General features: G+C 39.0%; 1 protein-coding gene across 1 annotated transcript in view; it reads right to left on the bottom strand.

Annotated features, from left to right (window-relative positions):
* Positions 1 to 13,928: 13,928 nt before the first annotated feature.
* TSG101 (tumor susceptibility 101) overlaps positions 13,929 to 15,991 on the bottom strand; it is a 36,957-nt gene continuing 34,894 nt past the window's right edge. Inside the window, exons 9-10 of the mRNA XM_010858474.1 lie at positions 15,727 to 15,966; positions 13,929 to 14,271 (exon numbers count right to left, since the gene is read on the bottom strand). Coding sequence (XP_010856776.1) covers positions 14,182 to 14,271; positions 15,727 to 15,966 — 330 coding nt within the window. The 3' untranslated portion in view covers positions 13,929 to 14,181. The remainder of the gene's footprint in view (positions 14,272 to 15,726; positions 15,967 to 15,991) is intronic.

The following is a 15,991-nucleotide window of genomic DNA, read 5'->3' as shown; positions in this document are numbered from 1 at the left end:
TGACATAACTCCAGTCTCTCAAGACTAGAAAAAGGAAATGGTAAAGAATTTCTCCCCTTTAGGAATCTCTTATAGCTCTATTCTAATGGGCTCAACCTGTACAAATGTGTCATAAATGTAAAAGTTGGCTTCAGGTTTATTAGAATATGTATAATAGTCCATTTATACAGAGCTTATGATTCTTCTCATAAAACAATGGGATTTCTAGTATTGAAATTTCATCTTGTGCTTTATTCCATTAAGACATCAGCATATTCACTTTATATTGCTTCAGTAACTTCATGCATTTACATATAATCATTACAATTAATATCAATGTATATCAGAAGGAAAATAGAAATAAAACTTTATGGCCTAAAAAAATTAAATGAGGTATCTTCACCCTGCAAGTATTATAGCAATTAATATAAACTCAAATAGTTGATTTGGTCCCACTGTTAAAATACCACACAGGGAGTTTAGACCAGGTTATTAATTTAGCAAACTACTACTCTGCTTGCTGTATTATGGTTATGAGGTCAGTATGACATGATTTCTGCCTTCAAGTATCTCACAGGGAGATTTAGGGTACCTCATCTAACTGGTTATAGATGGATGCTTGAAACAGTCAACTGGTAGCTCCCTCTTGGTGTCCAATGTTAGGAGTACATGTGCTTCATACGAAAATATATATTTCCTTGATTCCACAAAGAATTTAAGGCAGCTATAGGAAATAGACAATGAAACAAAAACTGAAAAATCAGGACCAAGGTAATTTATAAATTAGGACAGGATCAGTGGGAAAATTAGAAGGCATATATACAGGCCCTGAGGACTTACATGGCTCTAGTGGAGGCAAACCCATTTGGTTAGAGAATTACGGTTCACTCTCTTGTTATTCTTGCTATTTAATAGCTTTCAGTCATCTACTACAGAATGTGGTTGGTTTCCCATTATTTTGTTCTCTTTCCTTTTTTTTCACCTCTTCCCTTGAATGTACAAAATATGGTCGTGAGTGAGAGTTTCATTAGGATGGGGAGGAGGGGAGTCTAATGTGGGTTTGTCTTTTTATTTTTTAAAGTTCCTCTTGTATACCAAATTAAAACTTCATTTTAGGAAAACCTTGCAGAGATTAAAAAAAAAAAAAAAGCTGCAAAATATACTTTCTACAGGGAATATTCTAGGGAATAAAATTGCTCTACATTGTGTGTTCTCAACTGGACCATTATTGTCCCAAGGGGTGAAAATTAGTTCTTGGGTAGGAGGTTGGTGAAAAGTCTTTGATATTACAAAGGTTTGACTTGCCAAAGTTCAGGCCTACCAGACAAAAATCTCATTCTATAATACTTAATTTGACGATGTGGGGACGGGTGAGGGAGCTGAACTATTAGGGATAATGTCTGAAAAAGCTTTTGAGGAAAAGACAATGAAAATAAAAAGGTTGAGAAACACTGCCCTGCATTTTATAAAAGAATTTGTCAGATGTGTATTATGTTTTATGATTCACAAGTGCGTTAGAAAACAGTCAAGTAGAATGTGGTGGGAGAAGTAAGGAATGAGGGGGGATTTTATTATATTCTACATTTAACAGACTTCATAAATAATGAGTTGTAGAAATGGTTATCAGTTGTGTCTATGGTTATCAATTAGCACTGCCCTGATCAAAGTCTTAGTTTTGCATCTCACTTAAAAAATCTCTTGCATAGAGAGGGTTTAAAATTTTTTTCTACTTCACTTCAGCTCGTATTTGTGGGTGGTAAAAAGTAGCCCTGAGATTCCTTTCTCCCACAGCCCTGGTGAAAAATTCCCAGTGAAAAAGTGAAAGTGACAGTGTTGGTCTCTCAGTCGTGACTCTTCTTGACCCCAAGAACTGTAGCCCGCCAGGCTCTTCTGTCCATGGGATTCTCCAGGCAAGAATACTGGAGTGAGTAGCCATTCCATTCTCCAGAGGAACTTTCTGAATCAAGAATCAAAAGCCCTTACTTATCCTATACATTTAGACAAGGTTTGTTAAAAATAAATTGACTTGGGCTCCCCTGTAGCTGGATTCTGGGCAAGGAATGCTGTGTGTGATGGCCGAGGCCTTTTGGTTCAGCGTGCCTGCTTCACCCCGTGCGCTTGGAGCCCAGTGAGCCTCTGAAGCCCGCCGGCCAGAAGCCTCAGCCTGCAGGCCACACAGGTGGCAGGCAGCGGGCGCGCCGCCTCAGCGCTGAGTGGCCAGCGCCCGCTCCAGGGGTCCTTGGCACCGCGAGCTGTGCGCGGGCTGGCCGCCGCCTCGCACAGCCTCAATAGCCAGCGGCTGTCCTCTGAGCTTCTGCCAGCTTTCTCCATCTTCCTCTTCCTCTTGCGTGGGAGCCGGAGTTGGGCTGCGGGAGTCACGTGCACCTGTGGGAGAATGGGGGGCTGTGGGAGTGAATTTCTGTTTCCTGGCGTTGACTCCGTGTTCCCTGCGGGCTGGTGGTATGCCTGCAGGTCAGGGGAGGCTGGCTCTGCATCCATCTGAAGGTGGGCCGAGGTACTGCGCGCCTGGACCTTCTGGCCTGGGGCCTGTGAACTCCCCATGGATGCTGGGCTCCAGCCTGGAGCTAAGAGCTGGGGAGGGCAAATGGGAGGAAGAGCTTTCCCAGTGGTAAGTCTCATTTTTGGTGGAGCAGCCCCTTTTCCTTCCTTCATTCCCTCTTAACTCCTCTCTATTGCACCTTTTTCCTCCTCCTCCACTTGGTTTGTCTTCTGGATCATTCCCTAAGTGTCTGCAGCACCTCCTTCCCCACTGGCGCCCAGGAGTTCTGTATATGCCCCCTCTCACTACAGACCAATTCCAAATTGGAGGAGGCTTTGCAGTTTTTCCTCAGGATGGCCACCATCAAGCATGAACTTCAGAAGAGGAAGAGCTTCACTATAGGAAGTGGATTGGTTGCCACGGCCTGTGCAGTCAGCATCTTACTAAAAGTAAGTTGTACACCGTTCTCAACAAGTCAGTGCAATCAGCCTCTTAAGAAAAAAAATTAAGCTTAGGGGATCATATATAAGCTAATACGTGATAATAGAAATTAGCTATGCCAGAGAGCCATTTGAGTACGTTGCCTTTAAAGAGAAAGTTTTTTCATCTGCCTGTGCTGCCTTGCTCCATGGCTGCTTCCTAGCACAGTCAGCTATAGCCCCAGGAAAGCAGCTGTTGCTCAAGAGCGGTCAGTCGCTTGCTGCTTCAGCTCTGATCAAGTCTGTCAGGTGCTTGGACACATTGAAGAAGCAGGTGGGTAGGTATATGGCATTTTCAGAAGTGGCGAGGTCCTCAAGTGAGTTACCACGTCAGCAAAATAACTCAATTTTTGACAGATTATGAACAAACCAGAAAACTTCTCTTCATGTACTTTATTATTCTAAAATAAAATATATACATATTTTAGAAAGCTGCTTTAATAAACTTTCCTTTAACCATTTAACAAGCCTAATCTTGACTCAAGCAGTGAAGCCTGTAAACATAATAAATGAAAAACAAAAAAGTGTCATTTATAGACTGTCAATCTCTTACTGTCTTCCAGCAAAAATAAACAGCCTGGTGGAGAATTATCTTCATACCTGCAAATGATGGAGGCTGTTTTTGTTAAGGCTGTCAGAACACAATTATGACATACAGTCCAAAGAATGAAGTCACCTCCTTATCATGTTAATTAATTGTTCTCTTTTGAAGATCTATTGTGTTGAGTAATTGAACAATAATTCAAGTAGAGTGTCCCAGAAAAACCACTTGAGCTCCCTCTTTGGAATCTGGCTGGTGGCTCTGAGATTATCAAAGGCCCTGACTCACCCTGACTTGTGTCCTCTTTTAGAGGCCTCATGTTCTGCGCGTGGCTTCTTTCCCAGTGGGCTGGAGACAACCAGGGATTGTATTTTTTTGGCCAGGGCCTATAGAACAGTAGTGTTCTAGTGAAGTACCAGATACTTATTTATGTAAGAATGAAAAACAAAAAACAGTAATATCCTTTCAGAAATTTCTAACTCCTTTTAACTACGTGACTTAACCTGGTGATAAAAGCAGTTATTAAAAGTCTGCCTCCTCTCCCCCTTCTCCAGATAAGTTATGTGCTCTGAGCCCTGGCGGGTCAGACAGTAAAGAATCCGCCTGCAATGCAGGACACCTGGTGGGTTCGATCCCTGGGTTGGGAAGATCCCCTTGAGAAGGGAAAGGCTACCCACCCCAGTAATCTGGCCTGGAGAATTCCATGGACAGAGGAGCCTGCCAGGCTACCGTCCATGGGGTCGCAGAGTTGGACACGACTCAGCGATTTTCATTCATTCATTCATTCATTCATTCTGTGCCATTGGGTTAAGCCAACTTTCCTCAGGTGCAGGCAAGTCCACTGCATGTGGTTGTGCAGGTTGCGTCTAGTTCAAGAGGTGAGTGGGGGGTCTATCCAGCCCTGTTGGCTTACCCCAGAGCAACAGGTGCTGTTTTCTAATTGTTCCATCCAGAGGGGGGCTGCTTTTTATAGTTCTTATGATGGTATCCTCTGTGTTAGAAACATCTCTATGTGAAAGCAGGTTGGTATTTGACTTTCACTCATGTAGTAACAGTATGAGGTACCCCTTTGCTTGACTAGGAAACTCAGCTCACTAGAACAAGTGGAGAAATAGGTAGCAGAAAAAGAGTGTGCAACCTGTCAGTTGACAACTGTGTCCTTTTGACATACCTCCAATCAATATAGAATTTTTGTTTTGAGCACTTCCTTAGTTTCTGGCATGTAAGATGTCTCAGCTTCTTCATCTCATATATTTCCTGCCTCGATCATAAATCAGCCTTTTTTTCAGGGAGCCTGATTCCTTTTCTTAAGAGTATGATATTATAATCTGAGTGCTATGTGTGCTCATTTCTACAGAGCATTTTAAAAACTATGTTTTGAAGGTAGTTTTGTCAATTCTGCTCCATGCTACTAAGTCTCTGTACTAATTCAGAGCATCTAGAAAGCATTGGCATCTCATTAAGCAACAACCTTTTCCTTGTGATACAGTTTTGACTTCTAGGCTAGTAAGTTATAGTCTAAAGTGCTTGACTTTGAAGTTCCACTAATTAGAATACAGGAAAAAGATCCAACAGTATAAGCTGGACATGTACTTTAATTATGGATACTTGATCATTTATTTCTAAGTACTAGCTCAAATCATTAGGTTTTTTTTCAGTGCAAATTTTAATGATATATACTAAAGATAATATGTACTTATCTACAACATTATTTTTCAAAAGGTAATACATTCACAAGGTTAAAAAATAAAAGTAATATAAAAAGATATGCATATGTCATACTTTCATTCTGTTTCCATCCCCTAAATTCCGCTTTAGGAAACCATTTGTCTATTTCCTGTATATCTTCTAGAGTTTCTTTTGCAAATACAAATATGTAATTTCCCACCTTTATTACAACAATGTAGCATGCTAGAAATATATAGTAGTGATTCCTTTTTGCAAGTAACATTGCCTGATTAAAGAGCTATAAAATTCTAAAGTTGGAAAGGGCCCTATATTTGAATCTACTTATTCAGAAAACTTACTGAGCTTCTGTATGCCAGGTAAATGCTAAGCACCAGATGAGTGAAAATGAATGATTTCCTCTTCTCTAGGAAGATGTCATTAATTTTCTCTACTGACTTTCTATTTTTTACTTCCATTCTAGCCTTTACTATTTCTTGTTTTCTTTGCATTTAGGCTGCTCTTCTTTTTCTTGTTTCTTAAGATAGTTATTGATTTAAGATCTTTCCTGTTTTCTGTTAGGCATTTGCAGGCATTTCTAAAATTAACTTATTTGGCTGCACCAGGTCTTAGTTGTGGCATGCAGACTCTTCGATCTTTGTTACGGCAAGCGGACTCTTAGCTGTAGCTCATGGGATCTAGATCTCCAGCCAGGGATCAAACCTGGGCCCCTTGCACTGGAGCACAGTCTTAGCCACTGGACCACCAGCGAAGTCCCAACGGGCGCTGAGTTTTTCCCTTTAAGCACTGTATAAGTTGCACCCCATACATTTTGGTATGTTGTGTTTTTGTTTTCATTTGTTTCGGTATTTCTAAATTTCTCTTACAATTTTTCTGAGGTACAGGATTAAGTTTTTTATTTGTCATTTCTTAAATTTGAAATACTCCTTGATGACATCCTTGGCCTGAGATTCTTTGCCACAGTTCTTAACTATCACAACTTCAAGGAAGCTCTTTACAGACTTTTTTCTTCTCTATTAATTTTACAGAGGCTATCCATTACCCTAGTTTCTTGTTTTCATCAAATTACTTTGCTTTGGTGTTCAACTCAGAGGTCCTCCACCAATTTGACATATATAGACTCATAACTGGATGCAAATAAGCAAAGATGGGTTTAGTGCTTTTCAAAGGCTTTGGAAAATAGTACTCAAAAAAAGGTGCCTCTTCTAGAAAGCAGTATAGATCTCATTTTATTCAGTGTGAAAATCTCTGCATTTTGAATGGCTTGTTTATTCACATTTAATGTTATTTTAATGTTTGGATTTGTGCCTGCCATTTTGCTATTTTTCTATGTCTTGTGTCTTCTGTTTCTTGATTTGTCCTTTACTCTTTTTTTGCCTTAAGGGGATAGTTTCTAAAGTGTCATTTTAATTATTTGTTGTTGTTTAGATGCTAAGTTGTGTCTGACTCTCTGAGACTCGACTGCAGTACGTCAGGCTTCCCTGCTCTTCCCTATCTCCCAAAGTTTGCTCTAACTCTTGTCCATTGAGTTGGTGATGCCATCCAACCATCTCATTCTCTGTTGCCCCCTTCTCCTCTTGCCCTCTCTTTCCTAGCATCAGATCTTTTCCAGTGAGTTGTCTCTTCTCATCAGGTGGCCAAAGTTTTGGAGTTTTAGCTTCAGCATCAGTCCTTCCAATGAATATTCAGGACTGATTTATTTGAGGATTGACTGGTTTGATCTCCTTGCAGTCCAAGGAACTCTCAAGAGTCTTCTCCAACAGCACAGTTCAAAAGCGTCAGTTCTTCAGTGCTCAGACTCTTACATCCATACATGAGTATTGGAAAAACCATAGCTTTGACTAGACGGACCTTTATTGGCAAAGTAATGTCTCTGCTTTTTAATATGCTGTCTAGGCTTGTCATAGCTTTCTTTGCAAGGAGCAAGTGTCTTTTAATTTCATGGCTGCAGTCACCATCCACAGTGATTTGGGAGCCCAAGAAAATAAAATCTGTTACTGTTTCTACTTTTCCCTTTCTATTTGCCATGAAGTGATGGGACTGGTTGCCATGATCTCTTAATTTTTTGAATGCTGAGTTTTAAGCCAGCTTTTTCACTCTCCTCTTTCACCTTCATAAAAAAGCTTTTTAGTTCCTCTTTGCTTTCTATTAAGAGTGGTATCATTTGCGTATCTGAGGTTGTTGATACTTCTCCTCACAATCTTGATTCCAGCTTGTGATTCATCCAGCCCAGCATTTCACATGATGTACTCTGCATATATGCAAAGTTAAATAAGCAGAGTGACTATATTTAATACATTTTAAATTCTGTTTTTTGAGGATCTTTTTTTCTTTAGGGTTTTCTCTTGCAGTTACAATATCAGCGTAAAGTTCCAGGACATACTTCATAATTTTGCACACTTAATTCTAATAAAATACAGAAACTTTGCTCCATTATAGCTCCAGTATCTCACCACTTTTGTGTTGTTTTATATGTCTATATGTATTAAAAATGTAATAAAGTGTTACAATTGCTTTGTATAATCTTAAGTCTTTTGTAGAAGCTAACAGAAAAAATGTAGTTTTTTTTATATTAACTTTTTCATTTTTTGGTATTCATTTCTTTGTCTAGATATGAGTTACTGTCTGGTGTCACTTCTGTGCTCTACTAGTGTCTTTCCCTTCCTGCTTTGGATTGCTGTTGTCAAATACCTTCTGTATCTTGTAGGCCCAAAAATAAATTTTATAGTTTTATGCAGCTGTGTTTTAAATAAAAGAGGTACGTGTATACATTTTCTGCTAGACACATCTACCACCTCCAATAAGGCCTTTTTTCTATATTTTATAAGACCTTTATCTTTTTCCTGTACTACTGTACTGGCTGTAGGAACTCCAGTAAAATGTTAAATATAAACAGTGATAGTGGGTATCTTTGTCTTGTTCTTGGTTGCAATGGAAATCCTTCTAATTTTTATTCATTATTTGTGATGCTTGTTTTGGATTTTTGATACCTTTTCAAGTTGTTTCCTTTTCTCCCTAGATTGTTGAAATTTACTTTTATTAAACTCAATTCATTTGGAATTTCATCAGGTTTTTCTACAACTCCAATGATCTTTTTCTTTAAATCTCATATGGTGTGATATATTAATAGACTTTCTGATATTGAACCATCTTTGCATTTCTGGGTAAAACTTTCTTGGTCATGAACTATTTTTCAAAAACCCCACTTATTTGTAATATTTTATTTAGTATGTGTGTATCTGTGTAAATAATATTTACTATTTTTCATGTGCTCTTTGCTCAGTTTTGGTGTCAAGGTTTTACTATGTCCCCACCAAAAGTTTTTTCCTATTATCTAATCAAATAGGTTGCCTGAGATAAGAATGAACTATTCTTGAAATTTTGATAAAACAATTCGAAGGGTGAAGGGCTAGATTTGTGATAAAACTTCATCAATGTAATTTGTTCAGATTTTCCATTCTTAAGTCATTTGACGTTATTTTTTGAGTTGTCCCTTTTGTCCAAGGTTTAAAATATACTGGCACGTGTTTTATGAGTTTTTAAACCTCTATTGTATCTGTCCTGACCTCTTCTGTTTCCTATTTGTTGGGGATGTTGTGCCCTAGTATTGCTAGTTATTTTTCTAATTTATTAGTCCTCCTCTCCCTAAGAATTAGCTATTTTATTGATACTGGTGTTTTTAATCTTACCACTTTCAGCTCATTTATAAAAACTTCCTTTTACTTTATGATTAATACTCAATCTTTCTTGTTTAAAAGATGCATTTAAGAATATAAACTTTAACAGTACCACATTTTGTTTTGTGGTACTTTTACTATCAGTTATAAACATTTTGTAACTCCTAGTTTTCTCTTTGATTCAGTGAGTCATTTAGGAGTATGCTTTTAGCCTTGAAGCATTTTAAAATGTGTTATATTGTGGTTGATTCTAACTTAGCTGAATTGAGATCACAGAAATGTGGGTTAACATTCACCTTCTAAAATCTGTTAAGGCTTACACTGTGACCCAGGTAACAGACAGTCTTTATAAATGTTCTTTATGTATTTGGGGGAGGGGGATGGACTTAATTGTATCATCTTTCTGTATCCATTCACACTTACTGACTTTACTATTTAGTTTTACTAAATTACTAATTTTTAATGATCTGTCAACCTCTGATAAAAGTAGTTAATCAAATCCATTTAGCATTTCCTAGTTTTTTTTCCAATATATTTTGAGGGCATTTCATCCATCTAAATGGATTATTCCTGACAAAAATTATTTCAAAGACTTCACAAAGGAATATTATTTCTTAAATGTTTTATGGAATGAATGGATATGTTTTTGCACAAGAGGCTAAGAGGAGTAGCAACAAAAGTTTTTCATAATTTATTCTTATTGGGTAAATATTGTTGAAACTATGGTACAACAGCTGGAGCTGGATAGAGAACTATGTTTTTTTCCTCCATGAAACATCAGACTTATCAGTTTTAATTTAGGTAAGTGTAAAAAAGTTTATCATTTAAGATGAGAACTTTTTCTGTCAGTGGCTATCTTAACTTTGTAGTGTGGAAATTAAAAGCATTTCCCCCAAAACTCTTGTTACTGGGAGCAGCTTGTCACCGAGCAGTGATCTGGCCACTGCTCCTGCTCCTTTCTGGAGAAGGTGATGGCACCCCACTCCAGTACTCTTGCCTGGAAAATCCCATGGACAGAGGAGCCTGGTAGGCTTCAGTCCATGGGGTCGCGAAGAGTCGGACACGACTGAGCGACTTCACTTTGACTTTTCACTTTCATGTACTGGAGAAGGAAATGGCAACCCACTCCAGTGTTCTTGCCTGGAGAATCCCAGGGACAGGGGAGCCTGGTGGGCTGCCGTCTATGGGGTCACATCGAGTCGGACACAACTGAAGCGACTTAGCAGCAGCAGCAGCAGCCTGCTCCTTTCTGTTTCTTGACTGGGCAGAGGCTTGGTGTCCAGTCTGAAAGCTGTTGTGGTTTTTGACCTTTTAGAGCACAGAGACTGGAGTGGTAAGCCCAAAAATGCCACTGAGCTATGCACGCACTCTGAAATATATTTAGACTATATTGATCATATATTTAATCACAAAATACCTCTTGAGTGGGGAAAAAGGACTTTTATCCTACTTTAGGCCCTTGAGTAGTGTTTAAAATTTTAGCAAATTATTTTTATAATAAAATAACTTACCAGAAACACAGGTTTGAAAAAAAATGAGAATGTTACCATAATCCTGCATATGTATGATTAAGAGTATAAGGCTTTCTTATTAACACAGCACGAAACAAAATGTAGTTTATATTTAACTTGGGATACTCTAGTTCAGAAAGGTCAGAAATAATTCAGTTAACATGAATTCTATTTCATGGAGAAAATTAAAGGGAAGAGGAGGAAGGGGTGCTAATATGATAGCAGTCCTTATTACCATCTTAGTTTCTTCTGGCTAAGAACCCTTGAAATCTAATACAAACCCTGGCTATGGAAAAGAACTTGAAATGATAAAAGGTAAAACTTAACTTATAGTTGGCCATTTCAAACTGTCCCTTTTTTGTTTGGTGTCTCTCTGCCAAGAGGATCAAATTGTAGGCTCCATCCCTGAAGATTTACATTTAGCTGATTTGGGATAGGACTTAGACATCTGAATTTGTTGAGTTTTGCTAAAAATTCCTAGTTGTAAACCTCTCAGGGCAATTGTAACAGTTTTGCTAAGGTTTTTTAAAAAAAGCAAAACACTTGTTATATATAACACTATGTAATAAATGGATTTGGGGGTATCTTTTCCTTAGTTTCTGTGTGAATTGGGGTGAACATTACTGGGGTCTCTCTGAAGGATCTAAACTCAGATAAAGGAACTGATACAGATCTGAGTAGTAGGGCAATGTCCACAAAGAAGTGGTTGCCAGGGCAATATGTTAGTTTTTCATCTTCAGTACCTTGGAAGTTAGCTATAAGGCTGAATTGTGCCACAGGGATGAGATTTGGGTCCCTTAAGTACACGTTGTTGTGTCTCCGATACTTTTTTTTCATTAGCACTTTTTATTTTTGTGTGATCATATTCACCAGATAATAAACTCTTAAGCAGTCAGGGACTAAGTCTTTCTTGCTCCTTTCTGAACCTAACCCAGTGTCTACCATATTGTAGGCACCTATTTGTTAAATTCTTGTTTAAAAGAATATATTTTTAAATTGTTGCTATAAATTCTTTACTGTTAATAGTAAAATTGATTTCACATTAATTTCTAGGTCTCGTAACTCTCACTTATCCTCATAACTCTTTTCTACCTTAAATAACCAAGTCCTGTAAGAAATTCCTAGGAAAAATTACTGATGGAAACAATTCAGATTTGTGGCATTGTCAGGCTGCCACATATTGACGTTCAAAGACACATATAGTGTACAGAAAGGGAGCCCTCTCTTGGGTCCCAGCTAGTCATGTACTTATGTTCATCATTTCTTCCAAATCTACAGTGGCTGTGAGATGATTAAAAAGAAATGGGGTGCTGCCCTATCTGTGCTGATATAACAGCAAGTATTCTGAACAGTCTTAGGAGTGCATCCAGTTTCCAACATGAATAAGGTAGGATGTTTATGTTTGAAAAAATGTGTATCATCAACATAAAATGAGATAAAAGAGCATTTATGGGGGATAATTCCTGAAGTTGATTCTGTGGAAGCACCTCTTCCTATAATATATTCTTTACTGCTGTTGAAGAGAGACAAAGGGATGGGTAGTAGAGGAGGAAGAGACCTACCTTTGTAGACCTTTCTCCTGGCCTAGTGTGGTATGTCTTACTATATCTGATTAGATGAAAGTAAGTCTTATTGCATCTTTGTTATTTAACTAAGTGAACTAGCTCTATAAATATCTAGTAACATTGGGAACCACTGTGTGGGTAGGTCTTGTACTATTTTGAGTTGTTATCTAAACGTTTTCAATTGGTCCAAGAAGAGACCTAAGAAATCAGCACTGGTCACAAAGATATCAGCAGTTAAGTCTCCTGGGGCGGGGGAAGTTGGGGCCCAGGTATGAAGCCTCCGCTAGTCTGAATGGGAGAGGGTAAAGTAAAATAGAATTAAATCACTGGGAATAAAGTAACAGAAGTTTTAAAGTAGTTCCTTATAGGAAGTGGACTGTGGGCAAGGAGATAGGAAAAGAAGGGTAGGTCCCAGCAAACATGGCAAGAGGTTGGGGCCTGTGTGGAAAGATGGCAGATGAATCTGAACAATAAATGTCTAGTCATCTGTTTTAAACTATTCTTTCCTGGTGGTCTTTTTTTCTGCCACAATTCATACTACAAATCTGTTAAATACTATTCACCCAGCAACTGGTGTTTCTCATATTGCAGACCTTTGTTAGAAGAAAAGAAAAAGGAATACTTTTTAAGTCTTTACTCTCAGGGCCACTACTGAATAAATGAAGACTATACCTAGTGTTCCATGCGTCCTGGAGAGAATGGCACTACAGACCTCGTAAAGGTAAAGCTGACCCCTGAAGATGAGGCCCATTTGAAAGAGACTGCAGAAACTCTTTGGGAAATTCAAAAGGAGCTCAAGCTTTTAAGTTACTTAAAACTACTATTCTGAAGTTATTGAAAAAGAGAGGGTAGTTACAGGCTTACATATGTCAAACTTCTGAATAAACCTGAATTCCTAAAAGTTGGAAAAAAGGGGGGCAGAGTGAGTCCTCTATTTAGCCCTCAGCTCTTTTAGTTATCATCCAACATTTGGAGGCAAATCCCTAAATGACTGCATCACAGAAGGTGTTTTAGTGCCTCTGATACACCAGTACTTGCCTTGTGTATTATATATATAGTAGCCATTTGGTCCAAAAGGATGTTACAATGTATGTTTACTGTGTTAGAAACTGATGCTTTTCATCAAGTTTATGCTAATTATTTTGTTTTGGCTGGCTGATATATCCATGTTCATTTATATGCTGTAATAAAGCTGTAACTTCCTCTACCATGTAAAAATAAAAGTATATTTACCCAAAAATAACTCATATAAATGTCAGCTTCAATCCTGACACTGAATTAAACCTTTTTAGTTTTTATTCTGATAATTTTTACAAGTGGATTTTAATTTTTTAAGATTTAAACTATAAATTCTTCAGTGATGAGACGAAATTGGTCTTTCTTCTCTTGGGAAAGATTGCTTCACACCCTACATACCTTAAAAGTATCTTAAATTAGAACGTTCGTTTCTTTAGAACCTGCCAGCTCTCACCTGACAGAGAACACTGTTCTGCTGGGTTACCTCTATGGGACATATGGGACATATGGGTGACCACGGTCTTACCCAGAGTCACTCACCAGGGAGACTGGCTGCAAATGACAGTAAGTGCAGACAGGCAGTGTACACTGTACCTTCCTCCTCAGCTGTGGCCAGGGCATCCTGCTGAGTTAACATAAACTCTCAGATGTGTAGCTTGGCACTGGCCACTGTGCTACTTTCATGATGAAAACAGTTATGGTTCTGTCAGGTCTGAAAAGGAAAAAAACTACACAGAATTGGCAGGAGGATATGAGGACCTTTCACAGAAAAAGTCATTCAAATCCAAACATTTGAACATTTAGATTTCTATGTATTATATCCCATATTGAGTGGAATCCACTTTATATGCTAGAGAATAATACTAAATTTCAATTCATGTTGGATATTATACTTTGCTAAATTAGAAGCTGAACTTTACTAAGGTTTCACTTATTTTGTTTCATATATTCTGTTCAGTAAAAAAGAGAAAAATTATGCAACAAATTTTATTTAGCATAGTCAGTCCCAACATTCAGCACAAAAAGAGTTTACAGAGGATAGAAAGTGCATTAATAAAAGCCAGTCTTTACCAAAAGAAAACAGAAAATATATTATTGATTCAAAATATTTTACACTTGAATGATAAACTGCAATAACTTATTTTGGGCACCTACTGATATAAGAGAAAGGAAGAGAAGAAAAGAATACTTTAGAAGAGTTCAGTCTCCATCTGGTATCAGAGAAGTCAGTAGAGGTCACTGAGACCGGCAGTCTTTCTTGCTTTCTGCATTAGTGCCCTCAGCTGGAACTGTTTACGGGACAGAAGACGTACATGCTGTGAGGGGGAAGAAGTCAAACAGTTTAGACTAGCCCTTATCCAGGTCCAGGCGTAAACTAGCAGACAGTTTGTAACCTAGTGGGAGTTAGGAACCCTAAACTCATCAACATTCCTTTGGAGCCCAATACTACATTTTATGTGGCTGTAACCTCACCGGATTGATGCTGGCAGGCTGTGTTAAGGAACCTGTGGAGGCTTTCCTGGTGACTCAGATGGTAAAGAATCTGCCTGCAGTGCAGGAGAAACGTGTTCAATCCTTGGGACAGGAAGATCTCCTGGAGAAGAGAATGGCTACCCACTCCAAAACCCTAGCCTGGAGAATTCCATGGACAGAAGAGCCTGACGGGCTACAGCCCACGAAGTCGCAAAGAGTTGGCAACAACTGATCAACTAACACACTTGTACTCAGGAAAGTAGTCTTCTGAGACCCTACAATGTGTCACAGGGAAAGCACCCCCATGCAGGATCTGGCTCAGTTCAAGCTACATCTTGAGACAACCAAGATGCCAGGGAAACTTGTACTGTGATCCTAACAAAAGTTAACAAAAAACTTTTAGAACTGACTGACTGTCACTACTTAGCTAAAAAAGGGGAAGTGCAGGGATGAGTAGCACCAGGCCACCTTTGGTCCAGTGCCCAGCAACAGCATCCTTTCCTCACCTCTCCATGTTTATCTTGGCCTCAGTTATGCCACCCAAGCAGAGGACAGCGTACAGAAGGGAGCCCTCTCTTGGGTCCCAGCTGTTCATATGCTTCTACCAGGTCCAAGAGTGGTTTGGCCATACACTCACAGTGAGACAGGCAGGGTCAGCAGGCAACCTGACCAGCCTCGCAGGCACACTGAAGCCTCAGAAGCAGCTGTACTGAATATCCAAAGGGTGGCTGTTATCCCTAAAGCCATGCTCTTCATGACCCAACAGAGAACAGTAGCCAAACTTGGCTTACAGATCTTCCACGTCTGTACGGTAGCATTAAGCCTGGAATCATTTAGAAGGGCTCTACTGCTAGCAGGGCAAGCCCCATACTCTACAAGGGAAAACAGGTATAAAAGTATGCAAGTCTAAGAAAATTAACAGAGGGAAAAAAGAAAGCAACAAGGATGGCGCAGTCAATGATCTTAATTTAGATGGTGTGACCTGAAAGAATGGAAATCTGACTGTGCCTGCGATCCACCCGGGTGCAGCAGTAAGAATTACATTCAGCTTGATGCCGCCTTGGGGCAGGAACTGCAGCCACCAAGCCCACTTTTCTTCCCATACTCAGATTATCCTCAGTCCTCTCTGCAGGGGGGAAGACACTGCTCATAGCCATTTACCCCACCTGCTCGCTTTTGGAAAGAAAAAGAATTTTAACTCATCCCCTACAGACAAACCCTCTTGATTTGTGGTTTTCAGCAACAGTGGTTCTAAAACATGTTCCGAAACTCTGGAAAGCAGAGTGAAGAAGACATACCTTTAGGAAGACATCTAAGTCTATGACTCCCCGCCTCAAGGCTTCTCCCAGGTAAAAAATAGTGTCTTCAATAGCATTTTCCTCTGCATACAGATTTAGGATCTGTTTGTATAGTGGGGCTGTGGGAATGATAACTTCATCAATATCATTGTTTTCAGACTGATTTTCCATTTTCTCCAGAGCAGAACTGAGTTCTTCATCCTTCTTTCTCAAAAGTTCTATGTTTTTATCAACCTCAGCCTGAAAACAGAACAGTCCAAGCGTG

The sequence above is a fragment of the Bison bison genome, unplaced genomic scaffold, assembly GCF_000754665.1.
Source record: "Bison bison bison isolate TAMUID 2011002044 unplaced genomic scaffold, Bison_UMD1.0 scf7180017864388, whole genome shotgun sequence".
NCBI lineage: Eukaryota > Metazoa > Chordata > Mammalia > Artiodactyla > Bovidae > Bison > Bison bison.
This window is presented reverse-complemented; position numbering and strand designations above follow the sequence as displayed.